We start from the raw sequence: 20,247 nt of genomic DNA on the forward strand, positions 1-20,247 counted from the left end.
ATTTGTTCAGAATATGAAGTATCAGTGTAATTAGATGACCATACTTGTATTTTTACAATAACTAAATAATAGGATGCATAAAGAACTAGGTTATCTGAAAGGATCCTATGAGTTATGGACTGAGATACATTCACAATTAGCTGCAAAAATCTTGCTTGTCGAAACCACATTGGCACCGGCACCCATCACTCAAAGGATTCCTTCAGTCCAGTACCACGCACATACCAGTACGGGGTAACTGTAAATGTAAGCTCTGTTGTCTGAATCCAACCTAGGTTATCTGAAGCTCAAATTCAAATATTGGCATGGCATCTAAATATTACACAAGCATGTAATGGATATTTCATTACAGATGTTTATTGACAAGCAAGGCACAAATATATTTACCTGTGTAAGAGAGCGTCAATGATTTCAGAACAAAAGCAAGCATAAAAGTTAGAACAAACTTAGTTTTTAAAATGCCACACTCCTACTTAACAAAATGGAATTAATGTCACTGCAGTGATCTTAAAAGGATTATTTTAAGTCCTTTCAATTAAATTTGCTAATGAGTTTTTAAAAGTAATGGAGCTTTTATCATAATAATGGAACCAATCAGTTAGTGTAGTTAACGCCTAGCAACAAAATAGTTGCATTTCAGGCCCATGTTTATGGGACACAGTGAGTACTCCGATATGTATTTATTTTAAAAATTTACATGCCGCTTTTGGGCCAAAGGGCCCCTAAAGCACCATGCAATCATTAATAAAAACCATTAAAAAACATCATCATTAAAAGGGCAGCACAACGTGCACACCATCAGCGGCAGTCAAATATGAATTATCAGTGGCAGCCAACTTATACAGGACAGTGATAAGCAATCCAAGTTGAAGGCCTATCTGAACAGGATGGTCTTCACTGATCTACAAAATGCCATGAAGGGGAGAGAGAGTAGGCTGGCCCACAATGGAGGGAAATTCTATGTTCTGAGCACCACAGTTCCATGTACCCACTAACAGCACTTCAGATGGAGGAGAAACACAGAGCAGGACCTCCCCAGCTGAATTTTCTCCTAGGTCTATAACCCCCTTAAAACATCATGTATGAAGCTTAAGGCATGAAGGAAAACTCAGAAGAATTCCCCATGTTGCATAAATGTAATGGTGCAAGAGGTCCCCAGCAGTATGAACTGTACTCCCAGCTTTGTAGGCTATGGAATAGCAACTTCTTCTTTTAGCTGCAGAGGTTAATGGTTTTTCCCCCAGTGTGTGGTCTATAAAGATTACTTTTGGGACTTGCCTCACAGATTAAGGCTTCCAGACATGCTGATCTCACAAGAAGTCAGTTGTTAGTCATCAGTGGTTAAAACAAGGAGGACATCTGTTTCTTCACAGAAACCTTTTTAATTTGATATCATGGTGGTTGACAATGGGAAGTCCTTTAATTACAAGATCAGAAATGGAAGACCTAGTTTTTAAAATGCAATAACAATGGTTCCAGTATTCATGTAGTTGGTGGTTATTACTGGATGGAAGAAAATCTATCTACTTATAAAATAGGAAGGCCTCATGTCCTTCAAACTCAAAAAACCTATTTCTAGCACACTATGTGTGCTAGAAATGCATCACTATGCATGCATAGTGATGCACTATGCATGCATCACAAATGCATGCATCACTACATGCATGCTTCCCTCACACTGCTGGGGAATATCCCTGGCAACCAACACTTGCTTTCCACTCAGGCAATAAAAGGAGCTCCCAGGCCACATGACTTTGGGAAGGCTCTCTCTGGCTATGGTATTAGCCTCCCCAGGATTGTCCTTCCCTTTGTCTCCAAACTATCACAAGAGTGGGGGAAATTAGGGTCAGACATAGGTCTGGTTTGCATGTAACAACCCAGAGTATGGGTTAGTATGGGTTGTTGTTGAATCATGGGTTGTCGTTGAATTGTGGGTTATTACATACAAACCTTGCATCATGGTTTAACTATAGGTTCTTAACCACGAACAACCCAGGAAGAGAACCCATGGTTTGTTGTTGGGTTGTGAAATCTAGGTTGTTTATAGTTAACAACCCATAGTTAAACTATAGTGTAGGGTTCACACGTAACAACAACCCACGATTCAACAACCCACATTCAACAACCCACGATTCAACAACAACCCATACTCAATCCACACTAACCAGCACCTTGGGTTGTCATTGCAAGCGAACCCGGTCAATGTATGCCCCTTTGACATGCTCCCCCAGGACCACTTCCTTCCCCCATGAAGGAAAAGCTCAGCTTCCTCTCTGGGGGTGATTCTGGAAGGATTAGGCTCAGAGAAAGCTATCTCTGTACCCAGTCCACCCTGCCCCCCCCGTCAATGACTGATTGATTAATTGCTAGGGAAGGGAATGGGAAGCAAAGGAATAAAACTGTATCCCCCCCCCCTTTCTCCTCCCAATTCCTTGTGGGTTCCCTCTTGCATATTTCTAAAATGTATTTTATGGCGTGCGTACTGCAAGGGAAAGCAGCAACAAAGTACTTTGAAAACATTATCTTACTTTTTTATTGCTGCCAATACTATAATGTCAATATTATATGAAGACCCCTCCACACCTAATTTGCACTTTTGAAATTATGCTCTAATATAGACAACCTACTGTCTGTCTGATCATATCCATGTTTCTTTGGATGCAAGTCCCACTGATTTTAATGGGATTTACTCCCAAATTTGCATGTTTAGGATTGTTGCCAGGATCCCAACATTACTAAGGCTCTGGCAATTTTCAACATTAGCTGTAGCCATAGTTAAGATTAACAATGTTTACAGGATACTGTGGTCCCTTGAGATCGTAAAAAAACAATGTTTACAGGATCTGGCATTTCTAACAACTGAGAGAAGCTTGCAATAGCGGCAAAATTTATGGCCAGTGGGACTGCCAAATCTTTTTGTTTTGAAATCTAGACTTTTTACCTACTATGTATTTGTTCACAATCTATAACTCTGTGGTACTTGGTGTTTGTGCTTTATTTTCTGTTATTTTTATTTTTTGTATACTGAAAATGTAGCTGTAGTCCATGGCTGATGTTTTTGTCTGTTGCACTTTGATTGGGAGAGAGCTGCAGCCCAGTGGTACTGCACATGCTTTTCTTGTCAAAGCCCCTTGGTTCAATTTGCAGGTAGGGCTGGGAAAGACTCTTGTTTGAATCCCTGGAGAGCCTCTGCCAGGCCACGTAGACAGTACTGAGCTAGGTGGACCGTCTGTCTACCTTCGTATAAGGCAGCTTCCTATGTTCCTACAGAATTCATTAACAAGGTTCAACACCCAACATGTTGGTATCAGCGGGATAGTTTTCACACAGACCAGCGCAAGAAATGTGCCTTCCATGGATTTTTAAACTGAATATATTGAGCTAGAAGGAAGGAACTGATGAAGTGGATTTTTGCAAAACCAGAGTCAGATAAGTGTTCTGCTGCTTACAAAACTGCTACTTTTCTAATGGTAATAAACCTGTAAAGCTGAATTCAGTATAATCTGTTCCTGTGTGGGTGAATGGCCACTATGGACATAAATTTTAAATAAATAAGTACTCTCTATTAAATTGTTGTTAATATTTAAGGTGATGCTAATAAGAAGCCATCCAAGGGTCAGCATACTGAAATTACTTATAATTAGGGACACCTGGGGCAGTGCAGTCTGTGAAATTACTATGTACTGAAACACAGGATGTTGCTTAAAATGAATTAAGTCTTGCATTCCAGTTGTCCAAAGCAGTGAAGGCACAATCTACAATCAAATATATCCCCATGCATTCCCACTTAAATCCATACATCTGCCCTGAGGGTTTTCAGACTGCCGCTTTAAAACTTCATTTAGGAATTAGATTCTGATGCTATTCAGATAAACATATTCCAGCCTTAATTAGCTGACTACAGTTGTGCTTATCAACTGGCCTCTTGCATTTGCAATCATGCCTTCCATGATTTAACTCCTGCCTGTATGAGGGTTGCACCCATTGATACACCAGCCTGATGATGACTGCCCTGTGATTTAAAGGTGATTCACGTCATCAGATTTAATTTCCTTTTTCAGTTTGGCCAAGCCTACAAGACACTCATCTCGCCAGTGTCTCCTGGCATTTAGGTGCTCTGGATCAGCTGGAGTTTCTTCACACATTTCCTGAAATAAAGGGAAAAAATTTAGATCACAAGAGAGAAAACTAAAAGTGGGTCATACAACAGAATATTGCAGTGCATCCTCCCTCCTAAAAGGAGCATGCCTGCTCAGGGTTGCAACCAGCCATTCCATCCAAACAATTTGTTCCCTCTAAAACTGTGTTCCATTTTTCTTTTTCAACTGTCACTTTACATTCCATGGCTACTGAGTAACTTTTGTTTTTATCGAGCTGTTTTTCGGAGGTATTTTGCATTGTATTTTTTAAAGACTATTTTTGTACTTGCGCAAACCTCGGGATTCCCTTAAGTATGCTAATACTTGCTTCTTTTTCTCACTGTCCCCAACTTGGCTACAATCCTGGTGGCATTCACCACTTGAATTTGATATTAGGGGGAGAGATTATTAAGGGACATCACATATTAGGGAATCCTTTGCCTTACCTTGCTGGTGTTATATTACTTCAGTGCAAGTACCAGCCACTTCTCCACTATGTTTGTCAGTAGGACACTTGATGTGTACTCAAAGAGAACTTTTTCATAGCATGAGTACATTTAAAAAAACAAACCCATTGCCTATATTTGGTTCACCTGGAGTTGAAAATATTTAAGACTGGACATGCTCTATGTGTGTTTTTTTTAAACAAAGTAGGAAAAAGCAAGACAAAGGAGGGGAAATGATTTCAATTTGCTAGGGAGGCAGAGGACTTTTCCATACAACCAATTTATGGTTCAACTAAAATGGAATCCAGATATCTTCCCTCCAGACAGATACCGGTACATTTATTAATCATAGGCCATTCAGTCAAACCCCCTGTTCAGTGCAGGAATCCAGTTTAAAGTGTCCCTGATAAATGGCTGTCCTATCTCTCTCTGCTTGAATAGCTCCAGTGATGGACAACCACCACCACCTCCCTAGACAGTTGGTTCCATTGCCCGACTGCTCTGTCTGTTAGAAAGTTTTTCCTGCTGTTCAACCAAAATCTGCCTTCTTGTAACTTAAGCCTGTTCTTTCATATCCTACAGTTTTGGGTGATAGAGAACAAGTTGCAGCCCTCTTCTGTGTGACAATCCTTTAGGTACTTGAAACTGTCATCATATCCCCCTCAGTCTCTTCTTCTCTAGGCTAAACACACCCAGTTCCTTCAATCTTTCCTCATAGGACTTAGTTTCTAGTACCCTGATCATTTTGTTGCCCTTCTCTGAACTCGTTTCAATTGATCTGAATCCTTCTTAAAGTGTGTTGTCCAGACATTGTATTTTCTCCACAGCAACATTTTGTCACTGGAAAGATGCCATTCTTTTTCAGCTAGCACATCTGTTGTTACTGCAAGTACTATGTGGAAAATGGGTGTAGATGCATGACAGATTTATACTGGATAGTACCGCTGACATAACTAGTAATGAACAACACAATCGACACTTGCACCTTTTACACACTTAAAAAACCCTTTTAAATAAGTGTTTTTTAATGTTCTTGGTTGCTGTTGTATATGCATATGCCCATTTTTGTTAAAGTCCCTTGCTAGTTGTGTCATCCAGCTATGTTTTAATTTTGTGTTGCTGCTGCTAACAGTAGCATGACTATCCCCTTGGATTAAAACAATAAGTTTTAATGTTGTAAAGCTGCCTTGAGTCCCAGTATTTTCCAGGAAAAAGGAGGGATATAAATAAATATAATAATGATGATGATGGAGGCTACCCATCTCCACTACACAGGAACAGGATATCGTAGTACTAGCACTGGATGGGCGCTAGCATAAGTATAGTGTGAAAGGCTTTTTTTGCCTGGAAAATCCGAGAAAAATAAATTTGTAGTACCTAAAATAAACCCTAAGGTACCTTTTAAATTATTTTTTAAATAACTTGGCAAAAGCTCAATATGTAACCATATATTCTGCTTACAGGATTTCCAGGTTTGCAACTAAGAGAGCCTTTTTGGTTCTTTAGCACCCTCTAAACCAGACTTCACCAACCCGGTGCCTTCCAGATGTCTTTGACTACAACTTCTGTCAGTCCCAGTCAACATGGCCAGTGGCCGGGGATGATGGGAGTTATAGTCCAAAACATTCAGAGGGCTTGAGGGTGGGGAAGTCTGCTCTAAACTACAAAGGAAGATGCAGACATGTTTTATCTTACCCACTCCTCACCTGGTCCTGAATAGTACCACTACCATTATCTTTTAAAGCTGCAAAATGGAGCCCTAGTCTTGATCTTTTAGGCAGCTAAGTACATGCTGATCATGTGAAGTCTTGATCTCTCTTTTGTCTCTCACTGACATTTAAAGCAGAAGCTGTTTCATTAGATCTCAGTTTATAAGGGTATCCTTAGGAGGTAAGTTCTAGGATGACATATGACTAAGGAATTAAGCCATTGCTTTTGTAATGTATAGAGACAAGCGCGGGCCTTGAAGGTTAAGAGTTACTGGTGCCAGTAAGTTAAGAACAATGAAACAGGCTGTTCTCAGAAGATTATAAATAAGGGAAAGAATGGGGAACGTTAAATTGTCCTGGTGTGGAAAAAATGAAGTGTTTTGATGTAACTAACAACAAACAGGTTCACACTCATGCCCATAAGCATTTTTGCTAAACATGAGAGAGTTTGTGCCATATAATTACAACTAGGTTTCTGTTAAATTAATGAGGTGACCCAAATATACCAAAGTTGAGCATTTCAACCTACTTCTGACTATATATATCTAGGGCCTGAACCCAAAACAAAGTGGCAGACCCTTTGGGCACATACAGTGGTAGTTTTAAAAAAAAACACCAAGTTGTCATGATTTCTGGATGGAGTGATATTGCCTTACCCTTAATGTTTCTGTGGCAAAAGTAATGATATAGGACCCATGGCAGGTAAAATGTAGCTTGCACATGTATAATGCATTTTATATGGTACACTGTATGGGTGTCACCTGAAGTGGTAGCAGGCCACAAGAAATTGCTCTTTGAACTATATGTCTGCAGCTCACTCAAACCAAGACTAGATTGACTCTGCTGATCTTAACATCTACTGATTTATATTAGAATTCATCGTTCATTAAACTTCCAAGAAACAAAGACTGATATGAAAATTCTCATACCAAAAAGGGATAAAGGCTGCATCCCTAAAACAACTAAGATGATAAATGCAGCCAATATGTTTTGTGTACTCTGCCTGATGTCATGTCACCTCCCCTTTGCGCACATACCTGATTGATTTTCTGTTCTATTTCCCCTGCAAAATCTGGTATTGGCCCAAAGCTTCTCAAGACACGTATCATGCCTTCACGATACCTGTCACAATAGTTCAGCAGTCCTGAAACAGAATTGGAGACTCTTGTTGGTCTTTCCCAAACAGAAAATCTTACATGTATAAAAGCACATAAAACTCACTGAATTTCAAAGTTTCAGAGTTGAGAGGAAACATAGATCATCTACAGTCCAATACTTCTGTCCTGAGACACCATCTCCTATACCAAAAGCATTCCAAACCTGCTGAATCTTTTCTCAGAAACCTCCAATGAAGGCAGTGCTATAATTCGTTTTTTAAAAATCCCATCTTGCTCCCTTGCTAAACTACTTCTTCCAGGTAAGACATGTTTCATAATGTTTAACATAAAGCCACCATCTCGTGGTTTAACACAGCCATGCAAATAAATCCACATAATTAAAAATTATCATATCTTTTAGCCTTGTGATACGTTCCATGGGGTTTTCTTGGCAAGAATACTGGAGTGGGTTGCCATTTCCTTCTCCAGTGGACCACATTTTGTCAGAACTCTCTGCCATGACCTGTCCGTCTTGGGTGGCCCTGCACGGCATAGCTTATGGCTTCACTGAGTTACGCAAGCCCCTTCGCCACAACAAGGCAGTGATCCATGAAGGGGCCTCAGTCTTTACTGTGGGTCTTATTTAGAATTGTTTTAAAACAATTCTATCGGTGTCATGATCGTTGCTCAAATGTGTGTGTTTGTTTCATTTATATTTATCTAATTATTTTAAAAATTTCTATGATGTCTTTGCAAGGATCAAGTCTTCCTAAGCTGAACACTTTAGTATCCCAGCATTTTGACTTGTTAGCATACTTCTGCTGCCTTTCTAGGCTATTGTACAACATAGAACAAAGACTAAGAATGGGATGGAAATGGAGTCCCCATAATTAAATGGAAAAATATAGTTGCACCATTTGATCATAGGCATTCTGAAGGGATGGTATACCACCGGCAGAGTTACTGGCTTCTGTTTCACAAGGCATCTTTCTCAGAGGGGGAAGACCCCCACCCCACCCCCAGCCACACAGGGTTAGCAGTAGAGAGATCATCATCAGTCTGGAAAATGTATTCACGTTAGCCAGAACTGTGTATTGTGCTGTTCAACGTCTTCTTTAATAACTTTGATCAAGGAATTCTCAGTATACTTTAAAATACCCATAAAGTGCAGAACTGGGAGGGATTGCAAATACACTGAAGGGCATACTAGTAAGTCAATATAATCTCAATGAACTGGAGAGCTAGGCAGAAAATTACACACGGGGCATTTCAAGAATATCAAATGAAACAAATGCACAAGGGTGGGATAGGGAAATCTGTCCAGACAGCACCACATATGAAAGAATTTTAGGGGTTATAAAATTAGGGCTATTATTTAGGGCTATTATTGGATAGCTAATAATGTGATATGGTACAAAAGGCCAATGCCGCGTTACGTTGTCTTTATGGTAGCATCATTTCCAACATCCAAAAAGTGATACTGCTTTCCATGGGGTAAGACTGTATCTCCGTTCTGGCAACTATAACTGCAGGCAAGTTGACAAACTGGAAAGGATTTAGATGAGAGCTGCTAAGACGATAGAGATCTAGAAGACAACTCATACAGGAAAGGAGGCATGTTTAACCCTGGAAAAGGAAAATTAAAGGCTAGAATATGCATGCGTTCTCAAATACTTAGAAGGATGTGGAACAAGAATAAACTTTTTTTTTCTTGTTCAAGGGCAGGACAAGAAACAGCGGGGCTAACTTAAAACCAGACTTGCAAATGGCCCATTGCCCAGCTAACTAGGTGAATAAGGCTGCAATATTAAGCACACTTATTAGGGGGTAAGCCCCACTGAACACGGTGGGTGGGTCATACTTCTGTGTAAACATTCTTAAGATTGCATTTTAAGGATCTCAACTGGCTGGCTCAGTAGAGGTTTTATAAACTGAAAGAAAATTGGCTCTTTTTTCTGGTCCTCAGACTGTTACAAATTATTACATTGTAATTAGTAAAAACCCCTTCATGGATCACTGCCTTATTGTGGCGAAGGGGCTTGTGTAACTCAGTGAAGCCATAAGCTATGCCGTGCAGGGCCACCCAAGACGGACAGGTCATGGCAGAGAGTTCTGACAAAATGTGGTCCACTGGAGAAGGAAATGGCAACCCACTCCAGTATTCTTGCCAAGAAAACCCCATGGAACGTATCACAAGGCTAAAAGATGTGATGCCGGAAGATGAGCCCCTCAGGTTGGAAGGTGTCCAATATACTACTGGGGAAGAGCAGAGGGAATTTCCAAGTAGTGCCAGAAAGAGTGAAGCGGCTGGGCTAAAGCCGAAAGGACACTCAGCTGTGGATGTGTCTGGTGGTGAAAAGAAAGTCCGATGCTGTAAAGAACAAGGAGAGACAAGAAGGCCTTCTTAAATGAACAATGCAAAGAAATCGAGGAAAACAACAGAATGGGAAAGACTAGAGATCTCTTCAAGAAAATTGGAGATCTCAAGGGAACGTTTTGTGCCAAGACGGGCATGATAAAGGACAAAGAAGGCAGGGACCTAACAGAAGCAGATGAGATTAAGAAGAGGTGGCAAGAATACACAGAAGAACTATACAGGAAAGATCTGAATGTCCCTGATAGCCATGATAGTGCAGTCACTGAACTTGAGCCGGACATCCTAGAGAGTGAAGTCAAGTGGGCCTTAGGAAGCATTAGTAACAATAAAGCTAGCGGAGATGACAGTATTCCAGCCGAGCTATTTAAAATCCTAAAAGATGATGCTGTTAAAGTGCTGCATTCAATATGCCAACAAATCTGGAACACTCAACAGTGGCCACAAGACTGGAAAAGGTCAGTTTACATTCCAATTCCAAAGAAGGGCAACGCCAAAGAGTGTTCAAACTACCTCACCATTGCGCTCATTTCACATGCCAGCAAGGTGATGCTCAAAATCCTACAAGCTAGGCTTCAGCAGTATGCGAACCGAGAACTACCAGAAGTACAAGCTGGGTTTAGAAGAGGCAGAGGAACTAGAGATCAAATCGCCAACATTCGCTGCATCATGGAGAAAGCAAGAGAATTCCAGAAAAACGTCTATTTCTGCTTCATTGACTACGCTAAAGCCTTTGATTGTGTGGATCACAACAAACTGTGGCAAATTCTTAAAGTGATGGGAGTACCAGACCACCTTACCTGTCTCCTGAGAAACCTGTACAAGGGTCAAGAAGCAACAGTAAGAACCATACATGGAACAACCGATTGGTTCAAAATTGGGAAAGGAGTACGACAAGGCTGCATATTGTCACCCTGCTTATTTAACTTATATGCAGAGTACATCATGAGAAATGCCGGGTTGGATGAATCAGAGGTCGGAATTAAGATTGCTGGGAGAATTATCAACAACCTCCGATATGCAGATGATACCACCCTAATGGCAGAAAGCGAAGAGGATCTAAAGAGCCTCTTGTTGAGGGTGAAAGAGGAGAGTGCAAAAGCTGGTTTGAAACTCAACATTAAAAAAACGAAGATCATGGCATCTGGCCCCATCACTTCCTGGCATATAGAAGGGGAAGAAATGGAAGCAGTGACAGATTTTACTTTCTTGGGCTCCAAGATCACCGCAGATGGTGACTGTAGCCATGAAATTAAAAGACGCTTGCTCCTTGGGAGAAAAGCTATGGCCAACCTAGACAGCATAGTAAGAAGCAGAGACATCACCTTGCCGACAAAGGTCCGTCTAATCAAAGCTATGGTTTTCCCAGTAGTAATGTATGGCTGTGAGAGCTGGACTATAAGGAAGGCTGAGCGCCGAAGAATTGATGCTTTCGAACTGTGGTGCTGGAGAAGACTCTTACGAGTCCCCTGGACTGCAAGGAGGTCAAATCAGTCCATCCTAAAGGAAATCAACCCTGAGTGCTCATTGGAAGGACAGATGATGAAGCTGAAGCTCCAATATTTTGGCCACCTAATGTGAAGAGAAAACTCCCTGGAAAAGACCCTGATGCTGGGAAAGACTGAAGGCAAAAGGAGAAGGGGACGGCAGAGGATGAGATGGCTAGATAGCATCACGGATGCAATGAATATGAACTTGAGCACGCTCCGGGAGAGAGCGCAGGACAGGAAGGCCTGGCGTGCTATGGTCCATGGGGTCACGAAGAGTCGGACACAACTGAACGACTGAACAACAACAAAGACTGAGGAATCAGTTGATGCATGATATCACATGGGGCATAGTATGGGTCACAAAAGTCAAGAAGAAATCTGCTCTATTAACACTTAACACTATTGATGAACACAAGTATAAAGAGTCTTTTTCTAGTTGCAGGCAATACCCTATTTACCCCTGCTTTCAGGTTGCTTTCAGGGTATTATAGCTTAGGATACTGTCATACATTACTCAGAGCTAGTTTGCACATTGATATTTGTCACTTGATTACAGCAACATCTAGAGATGACCTGTGTGGGTGGGTGCATGGGTGAATGACAGGACTCTTGTATCACCTCAGGTGCAAGGCTTTTTCAGTGGTCAGCTCACATATTCAACTGCTTGTCATCAAGATACTGTAATGTTGTAGAGAAATCAAATGATGTACATGCATGTGTAAACCAGTCCTAAATCTGTTCCTAATCAGAACAGTAAACACTAGCTTAAAGATGTTGCCACTCTATTAGAGGTAACTGCAAAAGTTCGATATAATGTAAAAATGTCAAATAGATGTTCAGAATTAAAAGTAATTTTTGACCACATAGGCTTGTTTGTTTTCATATCTCAGTGTGAGGAATGCAATATTGTCATCCTTCTGATTGCATTATCTATCAATTTACCTAGTTTCTTTCTTGCTGTTTTCCTGAAAAACAACTGTGTACAACAAATTTTGTCCTGGTGAAACTCCTGCCTTGGTTTCTGTTCTCAGATTTATCACTGAAAGCTACTTGTTCTTACTCTCAGTTCAATTACTCTTCTATGGAATCAGAATTCCCTAATATTTTGCACACCACAAAATTGAATAAATTAAAGAAAAATAATCACTGATATGCACTGATTCAATACTTCTTTTAATAGTGTACTAAATAGTTATCAGAAATGTTCAAAAATATTAACTTTAATTTCTTGATGTATTCCCATTTACTGGGTTTATCAGCCTTCTATAACCTGGTGCCCTCCAGATGTGTTGGGACTACAGTTCTCATCATCCCCCAGCTGGCAAGGTCAATAGTCTTGCTGGCTGTGGATGATGGGAGTTTTAGTCCAACATATTTGGAGGCCATCAGGTTGTGGAAGGCTGATGTAGATTATATAATTGTCTGAATGGGACTGTGGAAGTCCCAATATATGGCCTGTTGAGACGTCTCTTTCCACACACACCCTTCCATGAGCTTAGAGATTAGGAGTGATCCTTGGGTTTACATGCATTCTCTCTGCTCCCCTCACCAAGGAGAAGGCAATGGTTGAACTAGGAATTCCTACAGTTATTTGAATGTAGGATCTCCTGGGCTGATCTACACAAAGGTTTTTTACTGGCATTTTAATACTGGTGCATCATACAATGCACACCCCAAACTGTCCTCCTCATGCTATTTCTCCCTCAATATTCTGTTGTTTTCCAAACTACTTTTGCAATGTTTTTTCTGGTGCTTGCAGTTTCCATGCGCTAGAAAGACATGTGTGTTCCAACTGGGCAGTATCATAACTCTTACTGATAGGAGTGGCGTTAAAGCTTTCCCTGTTCCCATTCCTGTCTTTCTTGTAATCTTCCTTTTGTTTCCTGCTCTTTCCTCACACTGATTTTAATGGGATTTGTGGGCGACTGAGAAAGGAAGCGATTGAGAAAGGAAGAAGGCACTGAGGGTAAGTGGGGGTCCCTCGACAGTTGGCATGCCAAAGGCATGAGCAGAGGAGGAGGAGGCTGAGGTAGCTCAAAGGCAGTACCCCTATTCTTCTTCTCTTTTGGCAGCTACATTTGACTGCACATGTATGGTAGAGTGGAGCTCTGAATTGTAATTTTTAAGCCTCCATTGCTTCACACCATCAAAGGTGTGCCTTCTGTCAGCTAAGTCATACACAAGAAGAAACCAGAGACAGCAGCAGATCACTCCCACTTCTAATGCTATCCAAGCTCCACAAAGGAACATGTGGCACAAATTTGCATCAGAAAGTGACACAACTATGCTCACATGACCTTTCAATCTCTTCCTACTTCTCCCACAATTAGAACACTATGCAATTTTGTGCGACACCTGATCATGTTATAAACACAGTGGATACTGCACCATATTCATTAGTGTGTGCCTCAATGGAAACTGTGCTGACTCACACATGGAAGGGGCTCTAGTGTAGATCTCCCCCCCCCCCATGAATTAAGATGGTAACAGCTACAAAAGAGGAACAGGGAGCATGTGAGCTCAGCATCCACTCCAAATCTCACCACACTTAGGGGAGTTAACATATGAGCAGACTCATAGAATATGTTGTACTTTGCAGTGGCTGCAAAAGGGGATCTGTTGACTCATGGACAGTAAATTCCTCATGCCTGATCTAAAGTAACAGGCCTAGAGCTAAAATAAGGCTGCAATCCTATGCAAAAGTACTGAGAAGCAGACCTGAAATAACTCTCACTAAATTCATTCTGGATAAACATACTTAGGATTGGACTAAATATCTCTACTCCAAACATGGTAGCCCAAGCCCTATACCACTGAAACAGCTGAACGTGAACCAAAAATATTTCTGATTAAACTTGGTAATAAGATCCAATTTCAAAATATGTTTGAAGAGGCCTGGTGGTGTCTGAATCACTCACTGGTTTGTTGCAAATTTATTTATTTATTTTATTTCATTTCTATACCGCCCAATAGCCAAAGCTGTCTGGGCGGTTCACAAATGTTGCCTTTCAATTTTAATAGCTTCTCATTTTTATATTCCACACCCTTATCCAGAGACAAAGTTGAGCACAAATGCCTCCCAGCTCTTTCTAAAGCGAGAAAGAATACCCCTTAGTAGCAGAAATGTTACACCATAAAACTGGTAAAGAATATTGTAATTTTACCAACTTCCTCTCTCAGTCCAAGGCTGCTAGCAGTACATTGTCTCAATTCCATAACTTCCCTAAAGACCTTAGTAAGAATTCCACAAGGCATTCTTACTAAAAGTAAGCATTATGATGCTAGCAATTTACACAGCTACTAGTTTAAGTGATGGAATAAACAGCTTTTTCTCCTTTCAGAACTACCGCTAGTGTTATAAGGATTACAGTGTCCTTTCCTGATGATATATATTTAATATATATATTAAATATATTTTCATCAGGAAAAGGAGCAACTACAGTAAAGTAAACAAAATCAGAACTTGATTTATTGTGTATTGACATTTACCCCATTCACAATATGAACTGTGATTCAAAACTGAAAGTACTCACTATAAAAGACTGTGCTGGCATAAACTGGACTGAAATATACAAAGTTTATGCTGGTGGAGCTGTTTGAGAATCTAGCTCTTGGATGCATCATATCCCACAATGGGCAGTATCCAATGCTGCCCGTCTGTGAGCAGCGCCTGCTGCTGCCTCTGTTTCACGAGCGGCCAGTCTTGTTGATTCCATTACACAAACAGTGCCCACCGCTAGTGGAATAGAGATTTAACGCTTCCAGAGGAAAGCCCCAAAATGAGGGGAAAAGCTCGTTTCTGGAATGGGGCATGTTGGTAGAGCACCCTTATGCGAGCTCCGCTGCCTGCCCTGTTCCAGAATCAAGCGTTTCTGCTCATTTCAGGTTGCCCCTGGAAGCACTAAATCTCAGTTCCACAAGTGGTGGGTACCACTTGCAGAACAGAATCGGTGGGGCTGGCTGCTCATGGGCAGTCTCCATTGGATACTGCCCAGAGTCCCATATACTTTCCCCCCAACTTATTTTGCAGATGCTTTTTTTTTTTTTAAAGCAGATGCTTTTTAAATAGGCTTAAAGTAATTCAGAAAAGTTGAAAACAAGCATATAATCTTACCACATAATGTGGAATCTCAAAAGATTAGGTGCATACACAGGAGGTACTTTGTATTACAATGATACTGTGATAGGCAAATGAGAAAATGGCTCTTGTAGCACTGTCTTGCTGCCGGGGATTTTCACTAAAAGGATCTGATAGCATTTCCTTTTTTAGCACCGCATTGCCAAAATGTTAAAATGTCCAGCTCTGGGATAAGAACTTGCTGGACCCAAAATCAACATTCACCATTATCATATTAAGTCAATTAGATATCCTTATAGTACCTCCCTTGTTAAAAAATGTTGAGGGCTTCCTTTCTGTCTGTCAGCATTCAGTTCTCATGTTTCACTCTTTCTGTGTTCTCACTGATTTGCTGTTGGCATTTGCTCTCTAATCACAAGGCTACTGGCACAATGCCATATGTTCAGTTCTCTTTCCGTCTATGAAGGGTTGTAATGGCAGAGCAAAGACTCTTACAGTGCAATCCCATATCTGTGTACTCAGAAGTAAGCCCCACTGAGTTCAGTCAGACTTGCTCCCAGGCAAGTGTGTATAATAAGATTGGTACCTTAAGGAGCACCTGAATGAATCCATTCCCCAGACAGTGGCAGGCAAACTCTGGGATAGCTTGCATACTCTGGGTTAGGAAACTTGAAGCCCTTGAAGTGGCTATGAATTAGGATTATTTCATCATTATTATATATCATCATTAAAATCAACCAGGCAAAAAAGTAGTAATGCCTGCTCCACAAGGATATGTTTGGATAAATTGTAACCCTTCAAAAATGCAGTCTGTTCTCCATTCCAGACGTACAAAGTGCAGTCTGTTCTCGGTTCCATCATCCCAATGGCACAACCCAGGAAGTTTATTTGTGCAGAACTTCTGACCACCGTACTATTAAAATTATATTCGTAAGAAAGTAAGAGCCATAGTGGATGAGACCAAGAGTCCATCTAGTCCACCCACGGGAAACCCATAAGCACATGAGTGCAACAGCCCTCTCCTGCCCATGTTCCACAGCATGTGGTGTACGTAGGCATACTGCCTCTGGTACTGGAGGTAGCACACAGCCATCAGGACTAGTAGCCATTGATAGCCTTTTCCTCCAGGAATTGTACAACCCCCTTTTAAAGCCATCCAAATTGGTGGCCATCACTACATCTTGTGGAAGTGAAATGCATAGCTTAACTATGCTCTGTGTGAAGAGGTACTTCCTTTTATCTGTCCTGAATCTCCCACCAATCAGCTTCATGTGGTGACCCCAGGTTCTAGTATTATGAGAGAGGGAGAAAAATGTCTCCTTATCCACTTTCTCTACACAATGCATAGTTTTATACACCTCTATCATGTCTCTGGCATGTCTCTCCTTCATTAGATTATGTCATGAACCACTGGCCTTGGAAACTCCCATATTTAAATCTTAGTGGAAAAGAAGGATTACATACCTTCTGCATTGAGATGCATGGTTTCCAAAGGTCCTATTAAAGCATATCGCATTCCTAAGCCATCAGTCATCACAAGGTCTAGATCAACAGCAGATATTACTCCCCCCTGCATGGCAAGTATATCAATGATGAATGTTAAAGAACTTCACAAATCATATTTTCTTGTTTGTTCTATAATCCCTTTAGGGATAGAGAATTTTCTGAAAACAGAAGTGTAAAAATCATTGTAAAACAAACCTGTTACTAAAGGTTTTATTATTAATAAACCATTATACTAGTCCAATCATTTGAGCTGCCATTATTTTTATTATTGTGTTATTGCTGTGTATGGCATTTTATAGTGTACAAGAGAAAAGGTCCTTTCCCCAAGGAGCTTACAATCTAAAATTCAAGATGAGAAACAACTGAGAATGGGGAGGGAAACAGAGACAGTGGCAAACAGGGAAGCAATTTGTGTTTGTTTCCACTGCACATGCTGAGGCAGTTACAGTAGGGCAGCCTTTCCCAACATGGCACCCTCCATATATTTTGGACTGCATCTCCCATCAGCTCCAGCCAGCATAGCCAATGGTCAAGGATGATGACAGTTATGGTCCAAAACATATGGAGAGTACCAGGTTGAGGAAGGTTGCAGTAGGGCATGGGAACTAGAGAGTTGTGCCAAAGGCTTTATGGAGGGCTTTGAAGAAAAGGACAAAGAGCTTGTGCTGGATTAGGGAGCAGACAGGAAGCTAGTCTAGAGATTTAAGAAGGGGCATCCTGTGATCAGAGAGGTAAGAGAGGTTAATGGTTCTGGCAGCAGAGTGCTGGATAGATGTGAGGGGATCAAGGTGAGACAACAGAAGATTGGGGGGAGAAGAAGATTGCAATACTTTAAGTGAGAAATGAGCAGTTTTGTCGAAAAGACAGAGATGCATTTTTGCAATGTAAAGGGAGAAGCAACACAAGATGACTACAGACTGAATATGGGGAAGAAAGGAGAGGAGTCCAAGATAAAGCCAAGGCTTTGTGCCTGTTCAACAGGATGGATGGTAAAATAGTTAACGGTTAAGGAAAGAGTTGCAGAGAGGAGGCCTGGGAGGAAGGATGAATGATTTGGTCTTGAACATATTGACTTTGAGACAAAAATAAAACATCTAAACAGAATTATCAGAGAGGCAGTTGGAGATGTGGGATTGGAGTAAGTGGGGCAGTTCAGGGGTAGACAGAGCTGGGTGTCATCTGAGTATGGATGGTACTGAAACCCTGGTGAGATGGCGCCAGTATGTAGATAGAGAAGGGGGCCAGGAACAGATGCCTGAGGGACGCCAACGGAGAGAGAAGAGCATCCACCAATGGAAACACTGAAAGACTGATTGGATAGGTAGAAAGAGAACCAGCTGAAAACAGAATCAAGGAGACCTAGGGAATAAAGGGAACCAAGGAAAAGAGAGTGATCAACTGTGTCAAAGGCAGCGGAAAGGTCAAGAAGAATGAGGACTGAATAGAGGCATCAGTGATTTGGTTGGGGGGCATTTCAGTGGAGTGCAGGGGGCAGAAACCAGATTGGAGGGAGTGGGGTTGGAGGAGAGAAAGCCAAAGCAGTGGGAGCAAGCAACATGCTCCAGAAGTTTGGAAGCGAAGGTAGATGGGGTGGTAGTTAGGGAGGAAAGACGGGCTAAGGATTGGGCGGGGGTAGAACAAGGGAGACAGGGAAGGAACCAATGGAGGGAGATGGTTTTATTCCATGTAAAAGGAGAGCAAGGTCAGGAAGAAAAGAGGAAAGGGTAAAGGAAGGTGAAGGATAGGGGGCAACTGGTAGAGGGGCAGTGGTGCGAGAGGAAGAGAGATCAATATCAAAGTGTATACTTTTGATTATTAGAATAAAAGACCATTTTATCTGATGTAACAGCTGCAACGAAAAGGACAATCATTCTTTTAAAAAGGCTTCACAATCACAACCATTGCGCAGCCACTCTGAACATTATACCTAAGCAATAGCTTTCCATTTATGCAAGTCCGTGATGTTATTAGTAATACAGACTACAATGATGATCCGGAGCTTTATTGGGCAAGGGGGATTACTGCCATTTTTATGCAATCCTTGGAAAAAAGAGGAGTCTAAGCAGAAGTAAGTCAACAGCATTTCTGAGTGGAGAATTTCAGTATTCTTGCTTCATTTTTCCTTCTTATATAACAGTTATGGATTCCACTACTATACAACTCTGGATGATCTCATCAGCTTTAAAATCATTTCAGTCATAGTGTTTTAAAATGGAATTCTGACATTATCAGTGATGTGTAGTATGTATGTGTAGTATGTGTGTGTAGTATATGAAGATTGGTATGGCTGGAAAAAGATGATTAAATACAGACAATGCAGCTCCGACACTGTATTAGAAACTGGTTGCATTACGTAGGCAATTTGCATGGCCTCAACACGCCCAGGTTCTTGAGTTCATTACTAGGCAACTCCTAAATCTCCTGTGTGGCACGGCAAGAAGCACTGTTCAAAGCTCAGTTACATCCACAGGGTACATTTCAAAATAAACCAGCACACCCTAAAAACAGGTTACAACAAGTGCATCATTTTGTCTGTTATTGAACATTAAGGCCCTTCCTAACACTGTATTTACAAAGCTGTTTTCCTACTTTTTGAAAAGCTCAAATTAAAATACATCTTCCTAGCCAAGAAAGCCACATTCCATCATGTCATATTGAACAATTTTTGTGATATAACAAAAGGGAACTACAAAAAGAGGTAAAACCTCCGCTGCAGTTACTACAGCCTGTAAATGGCTCCAGACATCACAACCCACGTCACTGAGCAGCTCCTTCTCTGTTCAGTTGGCACTAGCAGTACAGAATCATAACACCCAAAGAAGAAACTGTGACCCTGCAGCAGCAATTGCACATTCTTTTGGCTGTGTGGAACTGCATGTTCATAGCAACTCTGTGATTCCTGAGTAGCCTTCCCCAATCATGGTATCCTCCAAATGTTTTGACCACATCTTCCATCTTCCCTGACTATTGGTCATGCTGGCTGGAGCTGATGAGAACTGTAGTCTAAAACAGGGGTCCCCAACCCCCGGGCCAGTACCAGTACCGGTCTGTGGCCTGTCACCAACCGGGCCACAGGGGTGTGCGAAACCCCCTCACCTTGGGTCCACGGGGGTCTGCGGGGGGGGGGGAGGCAATCCTCCCCCCACAGAATCCTCGCTGGCCCCGGCCGGCTCTGCTCCACAGCGAGTCCACGGAGCTGTCGGACAGCTCCAGCCACTGGCAGACTTCCGGCTGCTGGGACGCAAATGGCGTCTGCTATGCGGATGCCATTTGTGTCCCTGTTCTACAAGTAATAGGCTATGTAAATCGTTACGTATGCAATTACTGCAAAGAATAGGGATGCAAATGGCGTCCGCATAGCGGACGCCATTTGCATCCCAGCAGCCAGAAGTCCACCAGCGGAACCCC

At 41.5% G+C, this 20,247-nt stretch overlaps 1 protein-coding gene across 7 annotated transcripts in view; it reads right to left on the reverse strand.

Moving 5' to 3' along the window:
• Nucleotides 1-332: 332 nt before the first annotated feature.
• The window catches only part of CRYL1 (crystallin lambda 1), an 89,261-nt gene continuing 69,346 nt past the window's right edge, over nt 333-20,247 (reverse strand). For 3 of the 7 annotated variants that reach the window (XM_084842823.1, XM_084842824.1, XM_084842822.1), the window contains 3 exons: nt 16,798-16,903; nt 7,332-7,438; nt 334-4,148 (listed from right to left, as the gene is read on the reverse strand). In XM_084842823.1, coding sequence (XP_084698949.1) covers nt 4,020-4,148; nt 7,332-7,438; nt 16,798-16,903 — 342 coding nt within the window. In that variant the 3' untranslated portion in view covers nt 334-4,019. Of the gene's footprint in view, nt 4,149-7,331; nt 7,439-16,797; nt 16,904-20,247 lie in introns of all 7 variants that reach the window. The other 4 variants (XM_084842826.1, XM_084842825.1, XM_084842828.1 and 1 more) reach the window with 3 other exon arrangements.

The sequence above is a fragment of the Heloderma suspectum genome, chromosome 3, assembly GCF_057233095.1.
Source record: "Heloderma suspectum isolate Gila_16-S chromosome 3, 16-S_ref, whole genome shotgun sequence".
Classification (NCBI taxonomy): domain Eukaryota; kingdom Metazoa; phylum Chordata; class Lepidosauria; order Squamata; family Helodermatidae; genus Heloderma; species Heloderma suspectum.